General features: G+C 37.2%; 1 protein-coding gene across 8 annotated transcripts in view; it reads left to right on the forward strand.

Annotated features, from left to right (window-relative positions):
* POC1B (POC1 centriolar protein B) overlaps positions 1 to 24459 on the forward strand; it is a 103990-nt gene that overhangs the window by 41112 nt on the left and 38419 nt on the right. For 4 of the 8 annotated variants that reach the window (XM_004089153.3, XM_030819879.1, XM_030819876.1 and 1 more), the window contains 6 exons: positions 10103 to 10210; positions 10647 to 10762; positions 11886 to 12019; positions 14696 to 14764; positions 15457 to 15609; positions 22652 to 22732. In XM_004089153.3, the coding sequence (XP_004089201.1) occupies positions 10103 to 10210; positions 10647 to 10762; positions 11886 to 12019; positions 14696 to 14764; positions 15457 to 15609; positions 22652 to 22732 (661 nt within the window). Of the gene's footprint in view, positions 1 to 10102; positions 10211 to 10646; positions 10763 to 11885; positions 12020 to 14695; positions 14765 to 15456; positions 15610 to 22331; positions 22355 to 22651; positions 22745 to 24459 lie in introns of those variants that run through there. The other 4 variants (XM_012500260.2, XM_030819877.1, XR_004031930.1 and 1 more) reach the window with 3 other exon arrangements.

A 24459-nucleotide genomic window follows, 5' to 3' on the forward strand; every position in this document is an offset into this window, starting at 1 on the left:
TTAGAACTGTGAGAAATAAATTTCTGTTGTTTATATGCTACCCAGTGTGCAGTATTTTGTTATAGCAGCTTGAATGGACTAAGATGTCATTTTATTGTCTTTTAGTTTGCATTTTTTTAGTGTTAAGCCAGCAATCATTTTAATGTAATTCCCCTATATATAATGTATCTTTTTTCTCTGCTTCTCTCAGATCTTTTGTTTTCAGCAATTTGACCATAATGGGCCTAGGTATGGTTTTCTCTATTTTTCTTATAGTTCAGTGAACTGCTTGGATCTATGGATTGATATTTTTCATCATATTTGTTTTTACATCATATTTGTTGTCCTTTCTTCATTTATTGTTCTTCCCTAATTTCTTTCTCATCTCTTTCTGAAGCTCCAAATTCATGTATATTTGACCACTTGATATTGTCCCACAGTTTTTTGAGGCTTTGTTCATATTTTTCCATTTTTTTCTCCCTATGCTTAGTTTGTATAATTTCTATTGGCTTATCCTCAAGTTCACTGGTCTTTTCTGCTGTAGGATCCAATTAACTGTATCCATTTCTCTGGTGAGATTCTCCATTTGTTTGCCCATGATGCCCATCTTTTCCTTTAAATCCTTGAACATATTTATAATAATTGTTTTACAGCTCTCAACATCTGTGCCATATCTGGGTCAAATTTTTCTGCTTCTTCATATGTCCTGTGATTTTTTAATTGTATGTCCAAACATGGCTAAATTTTTGAGTTTAGATTATGCTGTCATTGTCTAAAGAGTGTTAAGTTTTGTTCTGGTAAGAAATTAACTTTCTGCTTGCCCAAAGAGATTCTGTTGAGGCTTGGATTTAGCCTGTGTAGGGTGGATCTAGTGTAGTCTTTACTCATGGGCTGTAGTGCCACTGGCCCTTCTAGCATTTCAACTGTGAATACCTGGAGTATTCACCAAAGGCTGGTCAGAGCTTGAGCATCTCTCAGTTCTGTGTAACCTCTGTAATCTTTGTTCTGCTCACAGCCACCCAGTAGTTGTTCTCTGCCAAGCCTTGTTGCCTTTGCACGGGCAGCTTTGTATTTGACAATACAAAGGGGATTGTATTGTATACAAGGGGGTTCCTTGTAAATTTTTTTTCCAATGCAGAATTTTCGGGGATTCTGCTCTTTGTAAATATTGTCTTGTACCCCGTCCTCAAAATTTCAGCCTGTTAGCAGCCCTGAGTTCTGATTTCTGTTTCCTGTGCCCAGTGAGACTGCTGTTATCTCCTTGGGCTCTACTTCCACGTACTAAGGTTTAGAAAGGGCTCCCATGTAGAAATCTGGGACAGATTTTGTGCTTATCTCATGTGTTTCCCATCTCTCAAGATTCACAACCCTATGCAGTCTCTTGCCTAGTTCCTAAAAACAGTTACTTCATATATTTGGCAGTTGTATGGTTGTTTATGGTAGGGGAGTAAGTCTGATAACCTTTACTACCCCATGGCCAGAACTGGAAATTCTGTCCAAGGAATTAGTGGAACCTGACAAGTTAATTTTAAAATTCACATGGATGTGATAAATGTGCAAGAATAGCCAAGGAAAATTGACAAGAAAACAATTAGAGCCAGGTGGCTCACACCTGTAATCCCAGCACTTTGGGAGGTCGAGGTGGGTGGATCACTTGAGGCCAGGAGTTTGAGACCAGCCTGGCCAGCATGGCCCTAACAATTAGGCCCTGACAATTAGGGCCAGGTGGCTTACACCTGTAATTCCAACACTTTGGGAGGCTGAGGCAGGTGGATCACTTGAGGCCAGGAGTTTGAGACCAGCCTGGCCAACATGGCAAAACCCCATCTCTATTAAAAATACAAAAATTAGCCAGGCATGGTGGCGCACACCTGTATTCCCAGCTACTTGGGAGGCTGAGACACAAGAATCGTGTGAACCTTGGAGGCGGAGGTTGCAGTGAGCTGAGATCACGCCACTGTACTCCAGACTGGCAGCAGAGTGAGACTCTATCAAAAAAAAAAAGAATTATAAATTAGCTTTATGACTTATCAGCCTCTTGCAAGAAGTGGGTGGATTGCTTGAGTCCAGGAGTTTGAGACCAGCCTGGGCAGCATGGCAAAACCCCATCTCTACAAAAAATACAAAAATTATCTGGGCGTGGTGGCATGCACCTGTAGTCCCAGCTACTTTGGAGGTTAAGGTGGGAGGATCACCTGAGCTTGGGAGGCCTACGCTGCAGTAAGTTGAGATGGTGCCACTGCACTTCAGCCCCACTAATGGAGTGAGACCTCGTCTCAAAAAAAAAAAAGAAAGAAAGAAGAAACTTGTCCAACCAGTTTTCAAAACATAATATAAAACCATAGTAATTAAAATATGGTGATAATGGTACAGGATTAAGAAAAGAGGTCATATAAAGCCCAGAAGCAGATACATGTGTATATGAGAACTTACAATAAATGTGGCATTTCCAATCAGTGGGGAAATATATGGTCTATTTAATATGTAGTTAAGATAACTAGATTTATATTTGGAAAAATATTAAAAAAATAAAGTTGAATATTTTACCAAAAAAATTTAGATGAATTAAACAACTGGATATTTTAAAATAATCCAAATGGTACAGCTTTTCCTCCCAGTGCATGGATAGTATACTTAAATGAATGTAGAAGATCAGTAGAGCAATTGTTTCTGCCTTTAGTATTTGAATTTTAAATGTATGCTATGGACTTAAGTAATTAAAATTCTGTGTCTGTCTCCGTGCCCAGTACTTTCTATGAGTTTGTTCTTGGAGCCCAAGCTTATTCAGTGTGACACAGAGATGGTGCCTGTTAGTGTAAGAGGAGGTGAATAGCTGGTTTCTCTAGACTAACCTTTGTTATAATTTAATTTAACAAAGGTTAATTTAAATAAATAAGGTATACCATATATTGGGAAATATATTCATGCTTTTAAAATGTAAATAGTATAGTCTTTTTATAAGTCTATTTGCAAAATATGTCAGGCATCTTTGTTGCAGTGATTCTACAACCAAAAATGTGTCCAAAATAAATACTTTTTTGCAATCACATGAAAAAGCTTTGTATTCAAAGGTAGTGCTTTCAGTATAATTTGAAATGATGAGAAATTAGAAATAACCATTTTTTCCAATTTTTATTTCAAATAAAAAACCTAGTTAAATATAGTTATATTATGATGTAACCAGTAAAAAGGGAGTATATATGCAAGTTATGGCATGAAAATATGTTTACATGGGGGCATGGAATGCAGTGATTATATTATAAAAGACCTATGCATGAACAAAAGATGAGGTATCTATTATATACAAGATATTAAGTGTAATTGTGTTTGAGTGACAAGATCTTGACTTTTAAAATTTTCTGTATTTCTCAATTTTTAAAAATAACTTTAATGATGAAGAAAGCATCATTTGAAATACATGTATGTAGGTGAGAAATATCTTTTTACTTACAAAAGAATTTTTCTAAAAGTTAAAATGAGTATAGCCCTTTGTTTTTAAAAACAATGCACATATTGTGGGATAACTTACATTTCTTTATAGTGTTCTTAATAAAAAATAGGTAGAAGTTAATTTAGTAGAGAACTTTTCCAAGTCTATTGCTTTTCCAGCATTGATTTTTTGGGAGTAAATATCTGCCTATAATTTTCAGTTGTTGATAGGATTACAAAGTGATCTTTTGACCATCTGAATTGAAAAGATTTTGTAAAATTGTGGTAAAATATATATAATAAAATTTACCATTTTAACCATTTTTATTTATACAGTTCTGTGGCATTAAGTATATTCACATTGTTGTGCAACGAATTGCAAAGATTTTTCTCAACTTACATTGGCTATATATAATATTAAGTTAGTTTAAATTCCCTTAAAACTTTTTTTTTTTTAATTTCCTAAACATTTACTAAGGACCTACTCAGTGCCAGGCACTGTGTCTGGGGATAGAGCATTGAGTGAGACAGATGTGAATTGCCTCTTCTTGCTTGTATTCTATTAGGGAAGCCAGCGTGGAGCACTGAGATATAAATGTGGATGTGGGGCCAGGCGCGGTGTTCAACGCCTGTAATCCTAACACTTTGGGAGGCTGAGACCGATGGATCACTTGAGGCCAGGAGTTCAAGACCAGCCTAGCCAACATGGCGAAACCCCATCTCTACTAAAAATACATAAATTAGCCAGATGTGGTGGCACATGCCTGTAATCCGAGCTACCTGGGGATGCAGGGTAGCTGAGGCATGAGAATCGCATGAACCCAGGAGGCGGAGGTCGCAGTGAGCTGAGATCCCACCATTGCACTCCAGCCTGGGCTACAGAGCGAGAGTCTATCAATAAATGAATGAATGAATGAATGAATGAATGTGGTTGTGGGCAACTCCAAGAACACATCCTGGGGTGCTAGCCTACTGGTGACAGTGTCAGGAAGGCCGTTCCCGAGGAAGTGACATTGAAGCAGAGAGCTTGAAGGAGGTGTAAAATCCTTTTTATAGATTTTAAACTAGGTAAAGACTAGGGAGCAGTGTTTGAGGCACAGGGAAACATCTGAGCAAGAGTAAGGGACCTAAGAGAAGGTAAAGAAGAGGAGGGTGATGAAGATGAAGACGCAGGAGGATAGGCCCTAGAGAGCAATGAGCATGTCACACTTCTCCCCAAAGGAAACGTGAAATCACTGAAGGTTTTAAGCAGAAAGATGACCCAATTTGATTTAAGATTTAAAGATCACTTTTGTTGCTTGTGGAGAGTGGAAGACAACAAGGCCAATTGTGACTTAAGGAGACAGGACCAAATAATGGATTGGAATGTGGGGAAGTAGAAGAGAAAGAAGAATCAAGCCAGACCCCCGAGTTTCTGGCTTGAGAAACCATTTACTAAGAAAGAAAACACTGAATAAAGAGGAGAAGAAGAGAACCTTCCTCTTCAAGAGGAAGAGGGTGAATTCATTTGGACAAGTTCAGAGCTGGAGGTTCCTGCAGGATATCCAAAAGGGGATGCCCAGCAAGCAGTTGTACTCATGGGTGGAGATTCCAGGAAGGAAGTCTGGGCACATAGATGGTAAATTCTCTAACAAATAATTTTCATGGCATGCTTCATCTTTTTACATCTTTTTCGTCTGCTTTTTGTCTCTCAGCAGTTGCAGAAATGAATCCTGCTATTGTGGTCAACAGATGGTTTCTCTTCTAATGCTGACCAACACTTAAAAAAAAATAAATGTTTTGCTTATTGACTTGAACTTCACCTTCAATCTGTAAACATCAAATTCTATCAAAGCAAACTCTGAGACTGCCAAATTTTTAGAGTCTGTGAAAATTTTAGGGCTGATTCAATCCAGACTCCTTCATTATACAAATAGGAAATGGTGGCCATTATGGTTGTGAGTTTACAAGATTACATAGCTGGACTGTTGCAGAACTGGCCCTAGAATTCAGGACTTAGTATTTACTGAGCAGTCTTATTTCCACTACTTTTTACTGCTTCCTCCTACTACTGAAAAGCTGTTGGCTTCAGAGTTCCTCTTACTAATGATTTGTGTCTTACAGGACATGAAATAGTGCCTGCCCTGTTTGGTCCCAGAGCCCTGAGTGTGTTTTTATAGAAAATGTATTCTGAAGATAAGAAATAGCCAAAGGAAAATTTGAATTTTTTATGAAAGTATCTATCTGTCTGTCTGTCTATCTATCTATCTATCTATCTATCCATCTATCTATTGAGACAGTCTCACTCTGTCACCCAGGCTGGAGTGCAGTGGTGCACTTGGCTCACTGCAGCCTCCGCCTCCCTGATTCTCTTGCCTTAGCCTCCCAAGTAGCTGGGATTACAGGCATGCACCACCAGGCCCAGCTAATTTTTGCATTTTTAGCAGAGATGGGGATTCACCATATTGCCTAGGATGGTCTCAAACTGATGGCCTCAATGATCTGCCTGCCTCGGCCTCCCAGAGTGCTGGGATTACAGGCATGAGCCACCACACGCGGCCTTATGAAAGCACTTTAAGACTTTTCATGGTTCATGCACACTTTTGGTTCTGTAGTGAACAAGTAACTATGACTATGAATATAGACATAAAATTTTTACATACAATTACAGGAACTCTGTAGATTCCAAGTTAAAAAGACTCCTGTTATATAATTTGGGCTATTTTCAAGGACATGTGAATCAGTTTTACTAGAAATAAGTTCAAGAATTTCTTCATTCTGGGCTGGGCACAGTGGCTCACGCCTGTAATTCTAGCACTTTGGGAGGTGAAGGCAGGAGAATTGCTTGAGCCCAGGGGTTCAAGACCAGCCTGGGCAACATGGCGAAACCCTGTCTCTACAAAAATTACAAAACTTCGCTGTGCATGGTGGCACAAGCCTGTAATCCCAGTTACTTGGGAGGCTAAGGTGGGATGATCGCCTGAGCCCTGGAGGTCGAGGCTGAAATGAGCCGAGATCGCACCACTGCTTTCCAGCCTGGGTGACAGAGTGAGACCCTGTCTCAAAAAAAAAAAATAATAAGAATTCCCTCATTCTTTTGAATGAATACCAGTAAAGTTTAAGGAATTCAGTAGTAGTTCAGCTAACTTCTCATATGCCTCTTAAACTCTTGAACGTCCATGTTTGGTGATCCAGTACTCACTATTGACTAATGTAATATTCATCTTGGTGATACACTTTGTAGAAGTTTTTAAAGGCAGTTGGGTGGTACTAAATTAAGAGAGTCAGAAATCTATTAATGTCTTAGTAGAAATTTTATATCCTCTTTAAATTCTTAAAAATCTAGTTAGATGTTATTTGAGCCCTGACAATAAAGGACTAACCTTTCCTAATCAAAGTCAGGGCAAAGAGAAGCCTGTTTTATTGGTGCTAACCTATTTCTGATGTATCTAATTAAAAATAAAAGGGAGGAGGAGGAAATAGAAATCATCATTCTCATTTTCAGCCACCTCAAATGCAAAAAAACACATACAGAGAGCATATGCAGGATTAAAATGCGGTGACCAGAGCAGGGGGAAGGCCTTAACCTCAGTACCCTTTAGTTTCTGTTAAGTTGATGGTAGAAACCTCGCCTCCTTCTGGCACCAGGTTCTTCCCGGCCACTGCCTGTACTTTAACTCATTCGAGGTTCACATCCCCTTCATTTATTTTGCTCTGGGAAATTTCTCCCAGCTATGGGCCCTCCTGCTCAGGAGGCACTTTTAGCTGACCAGGATAACACTTTTCCTCATTTGCGAGTTTCTTTAAAATCCTGTTTCCTCTATGGAGCTTCTGGTGACAAATTGGCACCTGTTTTGTTACAACCCTTTTTCATATCACTTTCTAAAATTATGTTTTTTGTGTGCCCTCCCTTCTCCCTAGAACAAAAGCCTCATAAGGGCAGGGATCTTGCCAGTCTCATTTACAGCTATATTCCTACTACCCACAGCAGTGCCCAGTGCCAGGTACAGACAAGTGCTCAGGGAATCTTGGAATGAATCAGTGGGTGAAAATTTTTCCCACAGACTCCTCAGTGACAGGGACCATGTCTGTTTTACCTACAGCTTATGGCAACACACACAAATGTTTATTCAAGGATGGTGTATAGCCTCCTAACAGCACTGCCTCCTGGTTCCTCTCCACTTTAGAACCTTCTGTTGTTTACACAGAATCCACACAGAACTTCCAGTGCTCTAAGTAATTTGGGCCAGTAGAAGACACTTTGCTTTTTGTCAGACTTAAGCAGAGTGGTTCAGAGATTTGGCTGTAGAAACAACTGCCTGATTCAAATCCGGACCCCTCTGTCCACTGACCTGATAACACTGGCAGTTACTTATCCTTTATGTGCCTCTGTTTCTTCACTGTAAATTGAGACAAGCAGTAGCACCTGTTTTACTGGGTTATGCTGAAAATTAAATGAGTTGCTACATGTAATGTGTTAAGAACCGTTCTAGGACATATGTGCTCAAGGAATGTGGGTAGGATAATGATGTGATGGTGGTGGTAGTATTTGCTTGATGTCATAGGGTAAGTACTTTTATATTTTGTTATTATCTAAGCATTTCATTTTATTAAATATTTTTCTCCATAATTGCTTTCTTGAAATGTAAGAGTTAAGTCTTCTCATAGAAATATTTTGGTCACTTAACATAGTCACATTAAAGAATATTTTTTAAAAAAGAAGCTTAGTAAGTAACACAATTTGATCCCTTGCATTAGTTTTCTACAGTTTTTTTTTTTTTTTTCTTTTGAGACAGAGTCTTACTCTGTCACCCAGGCTAGAGTGCAGTGCTGCGATCTAGGCTCACTGCAACCTCTGCCTCCCAGGTTCGAGCAATTCTCCTGCCTCAGCTTCCTAAGTAGCTGGGATTACAGGCACCTGCCACCATGCCTCACTAATTTTTGTATTTTTTAGTAGACACGGGGTTTCACCATGTTGTCCAGGCTGGTCTCAAACTCTTGACCTCAGGTGATCTGCTTGCCTTGGCCTCCCAAACTGCTGGGATTACAGGCATGAGCCACCACACCTGGCCAGTTTTTTATAATTATTATGCCAAGTTTATCCATGGGGATACCCAGTAGGTTTTTTTCCCCAGGGTCTATATACAATAAGCTTCCTCTGTTTGGAGCCTTTTTATAATACTGCCCTTCATATTTGAATCTTTCTCACATTTTCTGAAAGAAAATATTAACAAATTATTACTCACTATAAAATCAGGGTAAACTACCCAGCATGGAAAATTTTTCCTTGAAGGATTATTTTCTTGACTTTTTTTTTTTTTTTTTTTTCTGAGGCGAGGCTCACTCTGTCGCCCAAGCTGGAGTGCAGTGGCACAATTGCAGCTCACTGCAACCTCTGCCTCCTGGGTTCAGGTGGTTTTCCTGCCTCAGCCTCCTGAGTAGCTGGGATTACAGGCACCTGCCACCATGCCTGGCTATTTTAGTGGAGGCAGGGTTTCACCTTGTTGGCCACGCTGGTCTCGAACTCCTGACCTCAGGTGATCTGCCTGCCTCAGCCTCCCAAAGTGCTGGGATTACGGGCATGAGCCACTGCACCCAGACTTCTTGATTTTTAAATATTATTTCACATGGAACTTCTTTGTGTCTTTTTTCTGTGTGAATCTGTGAACGCCAGATGCAAAGTTTCTGTCACAAAGAATTAATTTTAGGTCAGCCTTAAGAATGGGAGTAGGGAGAGAACAAAAAGAAAAATCTTCAATTATATTCCACACCCTTAATTGATGACTTATAGTAATCTTTACTGTAGGCATAGAGGGAAACTACAAATAAAATTGAAACATAGTCTGTGACCTAAATCTGTCTTTTTTGGTTTTTGTTACTGTTAAAATATTAATAATAAAAATACTATTCATAGTTTTCTAATAGTCTAAAATTTGTTTTTATTTTCTGTGTGGTCTTCTGCTCTTCTATTTATATTTAAAAGGCATCGTGGCCAAACAATAAAAAAAGAACCTTGGGAAGGATCTTAAAGGAACAGACGGCATAAAAGCAGTAGACAAGATGTCTGAGATTTTTCTCATTTGCTTTTTAATGGGGTGTGTGAATGATAGATTTCTCCGTGAAGGAACTTCTGTTCTGTTCTGTATAAATGAATTGTCCTATTTTCAGTCCATTGGAGCTCTCTGGCCTCCCCAAGTCCAGGAAGTTACAGGCATGGGCAGTTAGGTTCTTTTGTTGGTGATGTCACTTAATTTTAATTCTCAACACACCATTCCTTTTCTTACAAAAAGTTTCACTGCAGGCTTGGTCGGATGAGTAATAAAGGCTCTCTCTTGAATCATATGGATAATGCTGGCAAGTGACAGAAATAGAGGAGAGTTCTTTTAAAAATACAAGGCACTTGGCTTAGAGTGAGTGCAGAATTGAATCAAAACCCCAAAGCAGATGCAATAAAACCAAAATTATTTTAATAAAAGAATAAAAGGAAAAAAGCAACTTGGTTAGTCTACATAGCATATTTTGACCTTTTAATGGTCTGTCAGTGTTATTTGTCATGATGAATATCTTGGCTGCAGAATATGACTTTACTGCATGGGATGGTAACAGTGGTCTCTGGTATTTAATATTTACAGCCTGGTTTATTTGTGGTGTAGAGGTGAGATGGTGACTCTCCAGAGCCTTTCACATAAAACATCTTCTTTCTTCTTCTTTCTAGATTTTCACCTGATGGAAGACTAATTGTGTCATGTAGTGAGGATAAAACTATTAAAATTTGGGATACCACGAATAAGCAATGTGTTAATAACTTCTCAGATTCCGTTGGGTAAGTACACTTTCTTTGTGCATTTGTGTGGGTTAGTTTTCTAAGGAGACATTTGATTATAACAATTTAAATAAAGAAATGAGTAAAGAAATTGAAATATGGCCGGGTGCAGTGACTCACGCCTGTAATCCCAGCACTTCGGGAGGTTGAGGCAGGCGGATCACCTGAGGTCAGGAGTTTAAGACCAGCCTGATCAACATGGTGAAACCCTGTCTCCACTAAAAATACAAAAATTACCTGGGCATGGTGATATGCGCCTGTAATTCCAGCTACTTGGGAGGCTGAGGTGGAAGAATCACTTGAACCCAGGAGGCAGAGGTTGCGGTGAGCTGACATTGCGCCACTGCACTCCAGCCTGGGTGACAAGAGTGAGACTCCGTCTCAAAAAAAAAAAAAAGGAATTGAAATATTAGGTCATCTTATTCTTTCCTCCTAGATTTGCAAATTTTGTGGACTTTAACCCTAGTGGTACATGCATAGCTTCAGCAGGTTCTGATCAAACTGTGAAAGTCTGGGATATAAGAGTGAACAAATTACTACAGCATTACCAAGGTAACAATTTTCCTAAAAAAAATTCAGTTACTGAATGGACTCCTTTTGGAAGGACTGATTCTCCTTGTTGGTGTGATTTGGCTGTCTTACTTGGGGTCGTGGGCTGCCTTGGAACAGGCTAGAGAATAGTATAATTAGCTCCCATCAACAGCAGGGTCTCAGAAGCCCAAGGAAAGCAGGAAGTGAAGAGACCTTAAAAATGATGTGAGGGCTGGTTAAAAAAAAAAGAAGAAGAAATGAAGAAGTTGCTATGAGATTTTCAAACTCTGGTTATCAGCATTGTGTGAGAAGTCAGGGATAGAAATGACTGAATTCTGAATCACAGGGAGTTATATGAGCACAAATAGGTGTTATAACTGGTAGAAAACAACTACCTACTATGCCTATGTATTGAACTAAAAGAGAAGTGAATTTTCTTGGTTTATATTGGATTTATATAAAATCCAAATGATTATTAAACATAGTAGCTTATCCAGTGTTTACCGTGTAGCAGACACTGTGCCAAATCTAAACAATATTCCTAGGAGGTATCATTATTACTCACATTTTAAAGATAAGGAAATTGAGATTTAAATAGGGTAATTAACTTGCTCAAATAATCAATAGAACTACTTAGGTCTTCCTGCTTACACAGTGCATAGAAAAATTAACTTTTGATCATTGTGTTATACTGCCTCCTGTTGGAAGGATGCTGTCTGGAAACAAATTCTCAAGCATGATGGCAGGACTGTGCCCATTTCAAACTGTCTCCACACTTTTCTCCCTTTAATCCCAAGCCACTAATTAGTTATTACCTTTAATTTGAGACTAGGTTATATACCCTGTCTGAGCTGATGATAATTAACTGTCAGTTTTATTGGCAATATATCCAAAGAATTTATAGTAATGTGGTCAATAAGATTACCTTTCCGTGACACAGTGTCATTTTTAAAGTTATTCTGGCTCTCTAACTGGAAGCTTAATGCTATGTGATGCCAAAATACTCGTTTTAGTGAGCTATATAGAGTTTTGTTGTTGTGGAAACAGTGCTCTTGTTTGCAACCTATTGCTAATAAGGCACTGGGGTATCTTCAAAAGTAAGAATTGTTCTCTGAACTTTTTGCTTTTATTTTCTACAAATCAGTTCACAGCGGTGGAGTTAATTGCATATCATTCCATCCTTCGGGTAACTATCTCATCACAGCTTCTTCAGATGGTACCCTTAAGATTCTGGACCTCTTAGAAGGAAGGCTCATCTACACACTTCAAGGACATACGGTATTAACACTCAGATTCTTGCTTTTTATATATAAAAATATAAAATAATATATATTTTAAATTTCTGATCCATTTTTCTGTCCCTTTATTATTTTTCCAGACATAGCACACATTGCTGCTATCATAAAATTTTTTTTACTTCCAAGGCTGTTTTTATCCTCTGGAAGCAACTCTTAGAAATATTATTTGTGGCCGGGCATGGTGGCTCACGCCTGTAATCCCAACACTTTGGGAGGCTGAGGCAGGCGGATCACCTGAGGTCAGGAGATCGAGACCATCTTGGCCAACATGATGAAACCCCACTTCTACTAAAATACAAAAAATTAGCCAGGTGTGGTGGCACGTGCCTGTAATCCAAGCTACTTGGTTGGGAGGCTGAGGCAGGGGCATCACATGAACCCAGGAGGGGGAGCTGCAGTGAGCTGAGATTGCGCCACTGCACTCCAGCCCAGCAACAGAGCAAGACTCTGTCTAAAAAAAAAAAAAAAAAAAAAAAAGGAAGAAAAAAATAAACATTATTTGTTGTAATTCTTATCAAAATCAATGTGTATCTTTCAATGGCCATTACATGAATCCTCTCCTGCTGTCTTTATCAGTATGTTGTATAGATTGACTGGGTAAATGGTGATGGGTAAGTAGATTCTGTACTTCAGATCCTTCCTTCATGTGGAGGCTGTCCCGCTTAGCCCTGACACCCAGCCTCTCACACCTCTTCCTCACTCCTTCTGCTAATTTGTTGGTGGGTTTAGGAGAAATTGAGTAAGCACAGCCTAACACCTTCTACTCTCCTGCCTTTGGGAGTGAGCCACTCTTCACTGTTTTTCTCTGATATTCCTTGTGGGGAGACCTGCCCTTGTCTAGTGTTGCCTGTGACTCATTCTGGGCATCAGTTCTAGAAAGCCTATTTGTGTTACACATAAAAGCCACATTCTCTTTTTACAAGCATTTATTAGAAAGAAAGGTGATATTTCGATTCTTATGTGCTGTATTCCTTTGTCTTATTTCTCAATTAGTTTAGAACCAAGTAGGTAAGAGGGTGCCTTTTACTGAGCCTGTGCAAAGATCCCTCCCCGGCATATAGATCAATTTTTTAAATTTATTATTTCTTTATTTTTGAGATGGATTCTTAGTCTGTCACCCAGGCTGGAGTGCAGTGGCACAATCTCGGCTCACTGTAACCTCTGCCTCCTGGGTTCAAGCGATTCTCCTAACCTCAGCCTTCTGTACAGGCGCACCACCATGCCCAGCTAATTTTTTTTTTTTTTTAGAAGAGACAGGGTTTCACCATGTTGGCCAGGCTTGTTTTGAATTCCTGACATCAGGCAATCTGCCTGCCTCGGCCTCCCAAAGTGCTGGGATTACAGGTTTGAGCCACTGTGCCCAGCCTAGATAAATTTTTTTGAGTATATAAACTATTCTTTTCTTCCAGACAATATTCAAACTTCTCTGAATTTTTTAGAATGCGTCCTCTTTTTTTCTAAGGTAGTTCCTTTTAACAAGTATAAGCTGTTTATATCTAGAAATAGAATGAGCTTTGTAGTCTAGAAGAGAGGAGTTTCTTTTTCACAGATTCTGCATGGCTTCCTGCTTTGTGTTATCATTTATTCTGCAGTGGCGTTAGGGTAAAGCAGAAATAAACACTAACCAGCTTAAATATATGCATATCCATGGATTTAGGCTGAATAAACACAACCAATAAAAGTGGCCAAGGATTGAAATAGCCATGAAAAAAGTACAAAATAATAGGGAAAAAAAGATAAACACAGTCTTCCAGTAGGAAAACACTACATGAAGATGGAATTTTAGTCTGGAAGTGAAGGTGTTTATGAAGCTATTAATATTATAACCTAAATCTGTGGAATAGTCTACTTGGAAAAATATGTTTTTCCCTAAAACTTTTCTTGTACAGATTAAGGACATACTAAAAACATATGGTATATATTAATATTTTTGAGATAAGAAATACTTACTCTTATCTGGACTGAAAAATTGACCTAGAGGCTATCCACCTTGTGACTGTGCCAAGCACAGCCTTGTCCAATTCCGCAGTAACTGCTCAATTTCAGGTTTTCATTACCTCTCACCTAGATAATTACAGTAACTTCCTAACTGGCCTCCAACCAAGCATCTTACTCCAATTCATCTTTCTCACAATTGTGATACTGATTTTAATCATTCACAGCTCTCCTCCTATCTATGTTCTGCTCTTTAAACTTTTAGTGGTTTATGGTTGCCTACATGAAGGGAGAACTCAGTGAAGCCCATTGGTCAGGAAATGGACTTCATGTAAATAGCCTCATTCCCATTACCTACATATTTATCATTCAGTTTCTGCTAGTGATTGGTTGAATACAGAGTCCAAAGCCAGAAAATCTTAACAGAAATTCTTATGAACTTACGTATGTACAAGCTTTTCTTGAAAGGAGAAAAAAGTTATTTTTTAATTAATTTTTAGTATTTTTTAGTATCATTTATTTGTGTTTTAATATGATTGGGTTGATTCTTTGATTATCTTTACTCTGCCAGCATTAGTTGCTGGCAACTGATGTGTTTTATTAGACTTATTGCATGAGTAGTATGCATAAATTAGGATGAGAAATTGATATCCATAGTCTTCTTGGCCATGAGAAAGCATTACCAAGTACTTTTTTTTCTTTATCTCCCTTTATTTCTCAGGGACCTGTCTTTACTGTTTCATTTTCAAAAGGTGGAGAGCTATTTGCATCAGGGGGTGCAGACACACAGGTTTGTAAATCTTTCAGCTCTTCTTTGATTTGGTTAAGGTAAAGGAATCCTTGACCTCAGCTAAGAGTTTTACAACCAGCTAGTTTGTATATGTTAAGATGGTTGTCAATGAGTTTATATTTTAATTAGTACCATGAAGTCTGCTATCTCATAGCTGAAACAGAGCCAGTTCTAAATTTTGGGAACTCAAATAGTTATTTTCTTTTGTTCATTTTTCACTTAACTATACATGTAACTGACACTATATGTCCATTTTCAGTAATTATATAGCACTTTTGCTTGAATCATTGCCTAATCTTAAGCTTCTTGAGGATGGTAAATATAAATCATTTATATAGCAATGCATTTATCTGAAATGACCAAAAGTCATTCATGGCCAGATTTATTGAATAAAGTGAATGACTAAGTCCAAAACATGGTTTTGGGCTTTGACCAAAAAAAAAGAGGATTTTAAGATAACCAGATATTTTCTTAATATGAATTTTAAACCAGACATGAAGGCAATTCAAAATGTTAAATCTCCCCCCCAACCACACCTTAAAAAAAGATATTGAGAAATAGTAACATAGTTGAAATATATATCTACCCTTTCTACTTTGGGAGATGATTCTGTATATTGTGGGTTTTAAAATCAGCTCTATTGCTTGTACATGCAAGTCAGTAACTGCCAACATCATTGACTTTTTTCATAGGTCTTATTATGGAGGACTAACTTTGATGAATTGCATTGTAAAGGTCTTAACAAAAGAAATCTCAAAAGATTACATTTTGATTCACCACCACATCTTCTTGATATCTACCCAAGAACACCACATCCCCATGAGGAAAAAGTTGAGACTGTAGAAGTGAGTATTTTGTTCATATTTGTCCTACATTTTGTGTACATTGTGAGGCTTTTGCTGAAGGAGGTGTTTGAAATTACTGAATTATATATGAAACCTAGTGCTGCCTTAAAACAGCAGCACTTTGATAAACAGTTGTTTTCACTACAGTGTATAATAAAGTTTTATATTTGTTTCTTGAAGGCCCAGAAGTAAAACTAAAAAATAGTGTTGATAGTAATAGGAAATGAGAAATTAAATCTAAGGCCTCTGGTGACTGTGAAGTCTGAACTAGCTTTATATTCTAGGTGTGTTTAGGGAGGTCATGTGATGGCTGTCATGAGAATAAGGCTGAAGGGCAAGAATTTTTATAATGGTTATTGAAATAGGTAGCTTAAAACTCTTTTATAGCAAAAAGAAAATCTTGTGGACAGGTAAAAGAAGAGATTTAGTGATTAAATGTAATAATTAAGACAATGTTATTGCCTGCATATATTTTGCATATATAGTTATCTATTTAGCTGTAGGTTTTTGCTGACAAATTCCCTTAGGTCCTATGAATTTAAGTGTTATGATTTAAGCGTTCTTTTGTCTTCAAAGAGAGATTTATCTTTGCTAGATGCTTAGTTGATGTTAGCCTATTCTTATTTTGCATGATTCTTCTTCAGCCGTTTCTCTTCTAAGAGCTGACTTCAGAAATTACCTGTTCATCTGAATTTTTATCACTGGCAGTCTCTTTGCTTTTAGAGTTAGGCATTTTGAGTTCTTGACATGTATTCCTGAGCGGCAATGCACGGTAGCCACATTCACTGTTCATGCTGTGCATGTACCCTCCCTCACCCACATCACTTCTTTCATTTTGTTTTCCGTAGTCTTGGTCTTTGCTGTTATCTCAGGCACTTCTGCTAGTCTCCAGTTGTGCATCTAAGTGTATGTTTTTGTTCTTTGTTTTTTAAACTATTTTCTAGATTTTGTTTAATCCAGCCATATCTTGGGATTTCTGTCTTTGCTTTTCCCTGGTAGTGTTGACTTTCAGTTCTTGGCTATAATCTTTGTCTTTTCCAACTTCTGACAATCTTTTCAGTTTTTCTTAAGTATTAAATCATGTTACCACTTCTTTGTACTACTTATTGTATTATCATTTTTCTTTTATTTAAAAGAAAAAAATGTAATCTAATTTGGTTTTCCCATTTTTTGCTTCTGTTTCTAGTTATATTTATCCCCGTGATCATATAAATTCATATAAAATACATGTGAAATATATTTTAATTTAACTTGAGTATTTTTTTCTTGTATTATCCAAGTTGGTTTTATTAACTCTTGGTATTTTTATTCTGTCATCTTGTGGTTTGGCCAAGATTGATCAGGAGGGAAATATCCATTTGGCCGCTTTCCAGGGTGTTGGGTGGCAGAACTGCAGGCTGATCTCGAGACTGCTTTCCTCATGAATTAGGTGATATTTCCATGACTCCACACTCACCTCAGCACAGAGACTCAAGCCATTTTTTCTCTGATTTACTGTCAGCCCCAGTTCATTTCAGAGTGCTAGGCTTTCTTTAAAATGTCAAGGAGTTGCCTGAGTGGCTCTGCTCTTATGGTACAGCCAAAAAGCCATTAAACCAGCTGGGCTGCTTTGTGTTGCTGGGTCAGGATGACCCAGGCCATGCAAAGCCACTCTCAAAGTTTTCACATGTACCCCTAAAAATTCTATTAAACATTGACTTTTCTTCATCGTGGAATTAGAGTTCAGTTGCACTATACAAAATGCTGAGCCTTGTGACTGAATTTTTTTGTGACCTTAAGGTAGTCAGCCTCTGTGTACACAGTTTAAATTATCTGTAAACAGGCATGGCCGCTTAAATTAAGTATAAAACATGACTTGCTTTTGTAAAACACTTTGAGGCCCTGTGATATAAAATGCCAGAAGAGTGATAGGATTCTGTATATGAACAACCAATTGTTGTAATTGTTTCTTTTTTTTTTTTTTTTTTTTTAATCTTAAAAATCTCTTGGGCCAGGTTTGGTGGCTCATGCCTGTAATCCCAGCACTTTGGAAGGCTGGGGTGGGCGGATCACGAGGTCAGGAGTTCGAGACTAGCCTGACGAACATGGTGAAACCCCGTATCTACTAAAAATACAAAAATTAGCTGGGTGTGGTGGCACGTGCCTATAATCCCAGCTACTCTGGAAGCTGAGGCAGGAGAATCGCTTGAACCTGGGAGGCAGAGGTTGCAGTGAGCCGAGATCATGTCACTGCACTCCAGCCTGGGCAACAGGGTGAGACTCCGTCTCAACAACAAAAAAAATCTCTTATAAAAAAGTCAAGGTTATGAAATTTTCTAGACAGGGAACAACTTTTGTATTATGAATAAATAATTGTTAAGTACCAAATTGTGTTTTAAAGACTCTACTTCAAATTAATAAATATGGATCCCTCACAAAGCCAAAGACTACTTAGTTCAAAACTTTCACTTAGAATGGAATAGTCAGAATAAAAGTCGTACTGTGTTCATTTATGATTAGTAAACTTTACTTTGAAATACTAAATTCAGTAGATTAATTTTTTGTCAAAGCTTTAGACAAATTTACATACAGCTACTTGGGAAATATTTTAAAACTTAGAAATCTTTTTTTGAGGTCAGTATTAGGATTTAAGGAAAATAAACAGATCTTATTAAAATATGTAGAATAAATGGTATCTAAGTGAACTGATTAATTTTTCTTTCTCTGTTTGCAGTGACCATGAGTGTTTTATTTCTGAGTTTGAAACGAGATAGCATTTCTATGATTTGTATTATGTTTTCTATGAGACTCATCTGAATTGCAAAATCTCAATCTGCTGAGTAAAATAGTTTGGCCTTTTGCAAAAGCCACCCCTTTGCTAGCCTTAAGCGCTTCACTTGTTTGAAGGTGGGGAATCCCGCAGAGTCTTAGATCTTGGGTACCAGCTGACTAAATATATAAATTACTAATTCCTACATGGATAGAGGGGGTGATAGCCAGATTACTTTTAAAATAAATGAGAGAAGGAGGCCACATGAAAGAAGGCATTAAATATCAAATTCTCTCTATGTGAAATAGCCCCCTCCTGGGTTCTTCCTACTTATCTAACTACAGATCCTTCGTAGTACTCCTGGCCTAGGCACTCCATCTTAATTAAAAACATGAGAACAGCACCCTTCTCTCTTTTTTTTGGTGGGAAAGAAGCCCAATTTTTACACAAGGTATCTTGACCCTACCCACGTTGTGCTATAGCACATCACTAGTTCATGCTGACTTTATCTTCTTCAGACTGTCATGAGTTGGATTGCATTGTCCTGCCCCTAGACAAAACCAGACTTTCCTTCAGTGTGTGTGTGTGATATTTTTCTCCGGAGCAGCCCCCTTCTTTCTTACATATTTTGATGAGAAGACAGTAAAGCCGTTCTAAGGGATGGCGAGAGGTCTTAATGACAGTAAAGCATCAAAATAGTTATTCTAGGAGAATTGTAGAATATTGTAAGCAGGGATTATAATTGGTTAAACATATTTTTTAATAAAATAATGTTCTGATGGCTTTCAGTTTGTTATGGCCATTTTAGATTACCTTAACATATAAATTGCATATGAAATTCTGTATGATATTTAGCAGGAAGGAAAATGTCCTTTACCTTAACCAAATATTTATATAATAATATTTTGTGATAGTCTGACCATGATTCATTGTTGAAACGTACAAGTGATCAATTTAAGTCTTTAAGTCTGAGATTGGGTTTTTATCTCAGTCTTCTAATGAAGTTGAAAAATCACCATTTATGATTTTTTAAAATGACCACTTGTCTATCCATTTTGTATTCTACTTCTAACTGTGGTATATGTTTATACTGTTTCAGGCCTCAGTAAATGTTCATTACATGATGATAAAATCTAATACTTTACAAGACTGTTGTTTTATACAAATTAAATTAATATTCCTAAAATCTCGGTGAAATAAGTACCACTATTATCCCATGAGAAATTGAGGTCTATGTTAGTTAAATCTTAAAGTTAGTAAGTGGCAGCACTAGAATTTCAACCCAGGCACTCTGGTTCCATTCTGTGTTTTTAACCACTTTGATGTAATGCTTCAATATAAACAAAATTACATTTTATCCTGTTAATAGATATTAAAGTATCTGTGTGCTGGATGTTGTACTAGCTTTAGAGTATGCAGAATGAACAAGATGGGCATACTCCTTGCCCTTTAGAAGCTTCTAGTCTAGTGAAGCCTTATGGAATTTATTAGTAGAGGTTTTATGTTCATGGACTCCTCAGTATCATGGACACAGAGAACCTCAATGGAGGATGTGGGATGGTACCTTTGAGGTCATACAGGCTAACCTTTACCTCATTCATTAATCCCAGTTATATACCCTTGTCCAGCCATGGAGAACTTGGCCTCTCATAGGCAGCCCACTTCATTTCAAGGCAACTCTCATTATTAACATATTCTTCCCTTTAATAAATATCAGGAGCACTAGGTACTGTTAGTGTTCCTGAGAGTTAGCTAGCAAAGAATTTAACCATATCACCCCCTCAGCGTATTTTCTTTGGAGAGGACTATAAATGTTACTTAGTAAGAACTTCCAGTTCTATTTAACTTATGTGGCAGCAACTTATGCAGTTAAATACTGTTAATTACATCAGGACTTGTTTCCCAACTTGTAGGTCAAGGATTTTTTTTAATGACAGGTGCTGACTCTATGTGATTTAGATTTCTTGAGCAGTTTCAATTTCAGATGGTGCAACTAGATTGTATTTTCATAGGTAAATAATTTTCTGGCTACACTAGGTGGCAGTAGATAAAAGAGAATAAAACGTATGCAAGCAGTCTCTGGACAGCGGGTCTTAAGATTAAAAGGAAAACAAGTCACTCTCACTATTTCTGTTCTTTGCCTCAACTCTGGACTTATAGTTAATGGCAGGAGGCTGTGTTTGATTTCTGCTTTATGGGACAACCAGGAAGAGACAACGGTTTTGGCTAGCTGAGCCGATTGCCCCTCATCCTCACCAGGCACAGCTTTATTCCTTCTTTACTATAGCATAGCAATTATACCTCCCCTTTAACACATTGGGTGGATAATTATAAAATACGTTTACTATTTCTAAAACTACAGCTATACCCATCAAGCATGGTAAGTGCTTTAAAAATTATTCCACTCCTCTTATCACTGGTCAAGCCTTCATCACTACAGACCTGGATTAACGCTGTAGTGTCCTCAGTGCCGTCCCTAATGTATTCATGATACTTTATGTGTCTGTCAGATTACTCTTTCAATTCAGCACATTTTAGCTTCCAACTTTCTGTGCCTTCCCAAATTCCTTCACCCTTCACAATTTGACCCTTGACAACCTTCTTCTTTCTACCCCTGTGTGAAAGTATGTCAGCATTCTTCCACTATGCCATGAAGAATGCTCTTTTACCCATCTCCCTCTGTTTTTGTTTTCTAGATCTTTTATTAAAGAGCCATCATATGCCATGTTTCCTCCATAGGAAGCCTTTTGCACTATCTAAGCCGAGCTTGTCCAGCCCATGGGTCACATGCTGGCTTTGAATCCAGCCCAAAACAAATTCGTAAACTGTCTTAAAACATTATAAGATATGTTTGCAATTTTTTTTTTTTAGCTCATCAGCTATCATTAATGTTAGTGTATTTTATGTGTGGCCCAAGACAATTCTTTCAGTGTGGCCCAGGGAAAGCAAAAGATTGGACACTCCTGATAAGCGCTCAGTCAATAGTTTCTTCTTTAAGGTTCTTTAGTACACTTACTGGTACGATTCATTTGATATAAAACTCTGCTATCTTTGTTGCTCTTTGTTTACTTCTTTGTATTCATAATGTTTCAATTTTATTTTTAATTTTTTTGTCTTTTCAAATTCTGAAATAGCCTCCCTCAAAGTTAGTCACCACTCTAGGTAATCATTCCGTTGCTTTTCTTTGTAACTTTATATATTTGAATCTATAATTATTGTTTAATTTTGAATGAGTTTGAACTTTATATAAATGGAATTATATTGAATATATATTTTCTGTAACTTACTTTTTAATTTAACATTAAAGTCCTGAGATTCATACATATGAATTCTGAATTCATGCATTCATAAATTGTTTTCACTGCTGTATTGCATTCCAGTGAATTTGTCACTGTAGTAATTCTTACAACCTGTTTTACTGTTGATAGACACTTAGGGTACTTCCAGTAGTTTTTTGGCCATTACAAACAATGCTGCTACAAACAGTGTTGGCATCATTGAGCTTTCTAGTTTTTGCAGTCTAATAGATATTAAGTGGTATTTTGCTTTAATTTCACTTTTCTCATTACGAATGTTCTGAATATATTTATTTTCCATATATACAGCACTCTGCTTTTAAGCTCTTTATGATACAGGTTTCTACTTATTTGAGCCTTTTTCAATGTTAACATAAGTTTTATTCTTTTCCATAAGGTCTTACTCATTTTTGTATGTTTATTCTGATGTGTTTTTAAACTTTTATGGTATTGTCAATGGTGTCCTTTAAAATTTTGCATTTTCTAACTGTGTGCTAGAATGCAGAAATGCAGTTGATTTCATATATTGATTTTGGGACTAACAATCTTATTAAACTCTGACTATTCTAATGATTTAGCAATAGATTCTAGATAACATTATATATGAATGAGAATATTATTTCTTTCTAATTGTTATCTTAATACCTGTTATTTCCTTTTCTTACTGAACTGGCTAGGATTTTTTTCTTCATCTTTTGAGGTGGGTCATTTTATTTTATTTTTAATATTCCTTTTTAGATAAATTACATTGATTTTCTAAAGTGAAAACCTTTTATTTCTGGGGTAAAGTCAACCTTGTCAAAATGATCTTTTCTTATACGTTGATAGAATTGGTAGGCTAACATTTTGCTTAAAATTTTTTTTATTCATAGTAATGAATATACCAATATATTTTAATTTTAGAATATATTAGAAAATGCCCTCCAGGTTTTTACAAATAGCATTTAGTTTCTTATGGTATGAAAATCTCATAATTTTTTTTTATGTATATACACAGATTAATCCAAAGCTTGAGGTAATCGATTTGCAGATCTCTACTCCCCCTGTTGTGGATATCCTTTCGTTTGATTCTAACACAGTAAGTTGGGGTTTTTTTTGACACTTAAGTGGCATTTAATCATTTGGCATAATCCATTTTCCTTTAAAAAATGTTGGGAGAGGAGATAAAACGTGGCCTATGTAGCCTAACATTTTAGTATAGGAAAAACTTTATAGTCATATTTACAATGCATCTAAATAGTTTACCACAAGGGGGAGCAGCACCAATTTCCAGGAAAGCTTTCTTTTTTTTTTTTAATTATTATACTTTAAGTTTTAGGGTATGTGTGCACAACGTGCAGGTTAGTTACATATGTATACATGTGCCATGTTGGTGTGCTACACCCATTAACTCGTCATTTAACATTAGGTATATCTCCTAATGCTATCCCTCCCCCCTCCCCCCACCGCACAACAGGCCCCGGTGTGTGATGTTCTCCTTCCCAGGAAAGCTTTTACTTTGAGGTCCCTGAGCTCAGTCTAATCCATACCCACTGTCTCATGTATTAAGATGCCACCCAGGTGACATTTCACATGCTGTTGCAGAGCAGATTCCCTATTGTGTTATTCGTCCTTCGGAGGTGCTAAACTTACTTCTAGTCTTCTCATTAGAAGCTGTAAGAAAAACAGCACTGCCCTTTGTTAATCTCTTTTGATGGATTATCCATAAATTAAGAAGTATTTCTAATACTTACAATTTTGTTTATAGAAATTACGTATATAAATTTATTTATTCAGTGTTTTCAAAATCTTCAAAGATTAAGAATTTTAGCCTTTCCATTTAGGATTCTGCTTATTCTTTCCAAGGCAAATCACTGCCACAGTTGATCCTGCTAGTCAGTGCAAAACTAATCGTAAGAACAAATGGGAAGAACAGCATGGTCTTTGACGACACTGCTCCTATGATGTCAGTTTAGTTAAGTATTTTGGGTACATTTTTAATTTGTAGCCAAAATAAAACCCTGACATTATGACATTACAAATTCTCTAATAGACCTCAAGAATAGTATTTATTGTAGAAGAATTCTACAGAGGACTAATCCATTTTGAGTCTATCTTGTATCAGAAAGCATTCTAATTATTCAAAGGTCCTTTCAGTGTTAATCCCATAGCAGAAAAGACTCCTAGATCTCTCATTAGGAGTTTCAGTGACAAAAACCAAGTGAGGGTAACCAATGAGCTGATTGTTAAAGGGAATTCCAAGAATCACTGGTGACCGCTAGGACTTCAAACCGGTCTGTGTTCTTATTTCTTACGGTATTCATGTTTATAACTCTAGCAGCATTGCTGCATTAATAATTTAAGAAATTAAAAATTAATGGGATGTCTACAACTTGTCACAGTACTTAGCTTATAGTAAGTGTTCAACACATTTATGTTCAATGAATTACTCCAAATGCATGTTGTAGAAATTTACAAAATCTGATGAGTTAGGTTTTCCTCCTGTAGCGAGAAGGAGCAAAAAGATAGGAGGTTTATGAGATGTGCTGCCTCCTTGTGAGGTAGTCAGTAGACTAAAGTTGCACATTCCTGGCCTAGAAAATATCATAGATCATTAAAAATCTTTGGTCCACCTTTTGAGACTCACTGTCCCTGCCAGTACCCTTCAAGTTTTGCAAAGCCTCATTACGTGAGGAATCCAGACAGTTTTGACAGACAGTGCTATTGAGGTGGGCATAACTGCCTCCTAGCAAGGGACAGCAGGATGTCCCTTGTAGTATAGATTGTACATATCTATTGTAGATCATATGAGTCTATTGTAGTATA

The sequence above is a fragment of the Nomascus leucogenys genome, chromosome 10, assembly GCF_006542625.1.
Source record: "Nomascus leucogenys isolate Asia chromosome 10, Asia_NLE_v1, whole genome shotgun sequence".
Lineage (NCBI taxonomy): Eukaryota > Metazoa > Chordata > Mammalia > Primates > Hylobatidae > Nomascus > Nomascus leucogenys.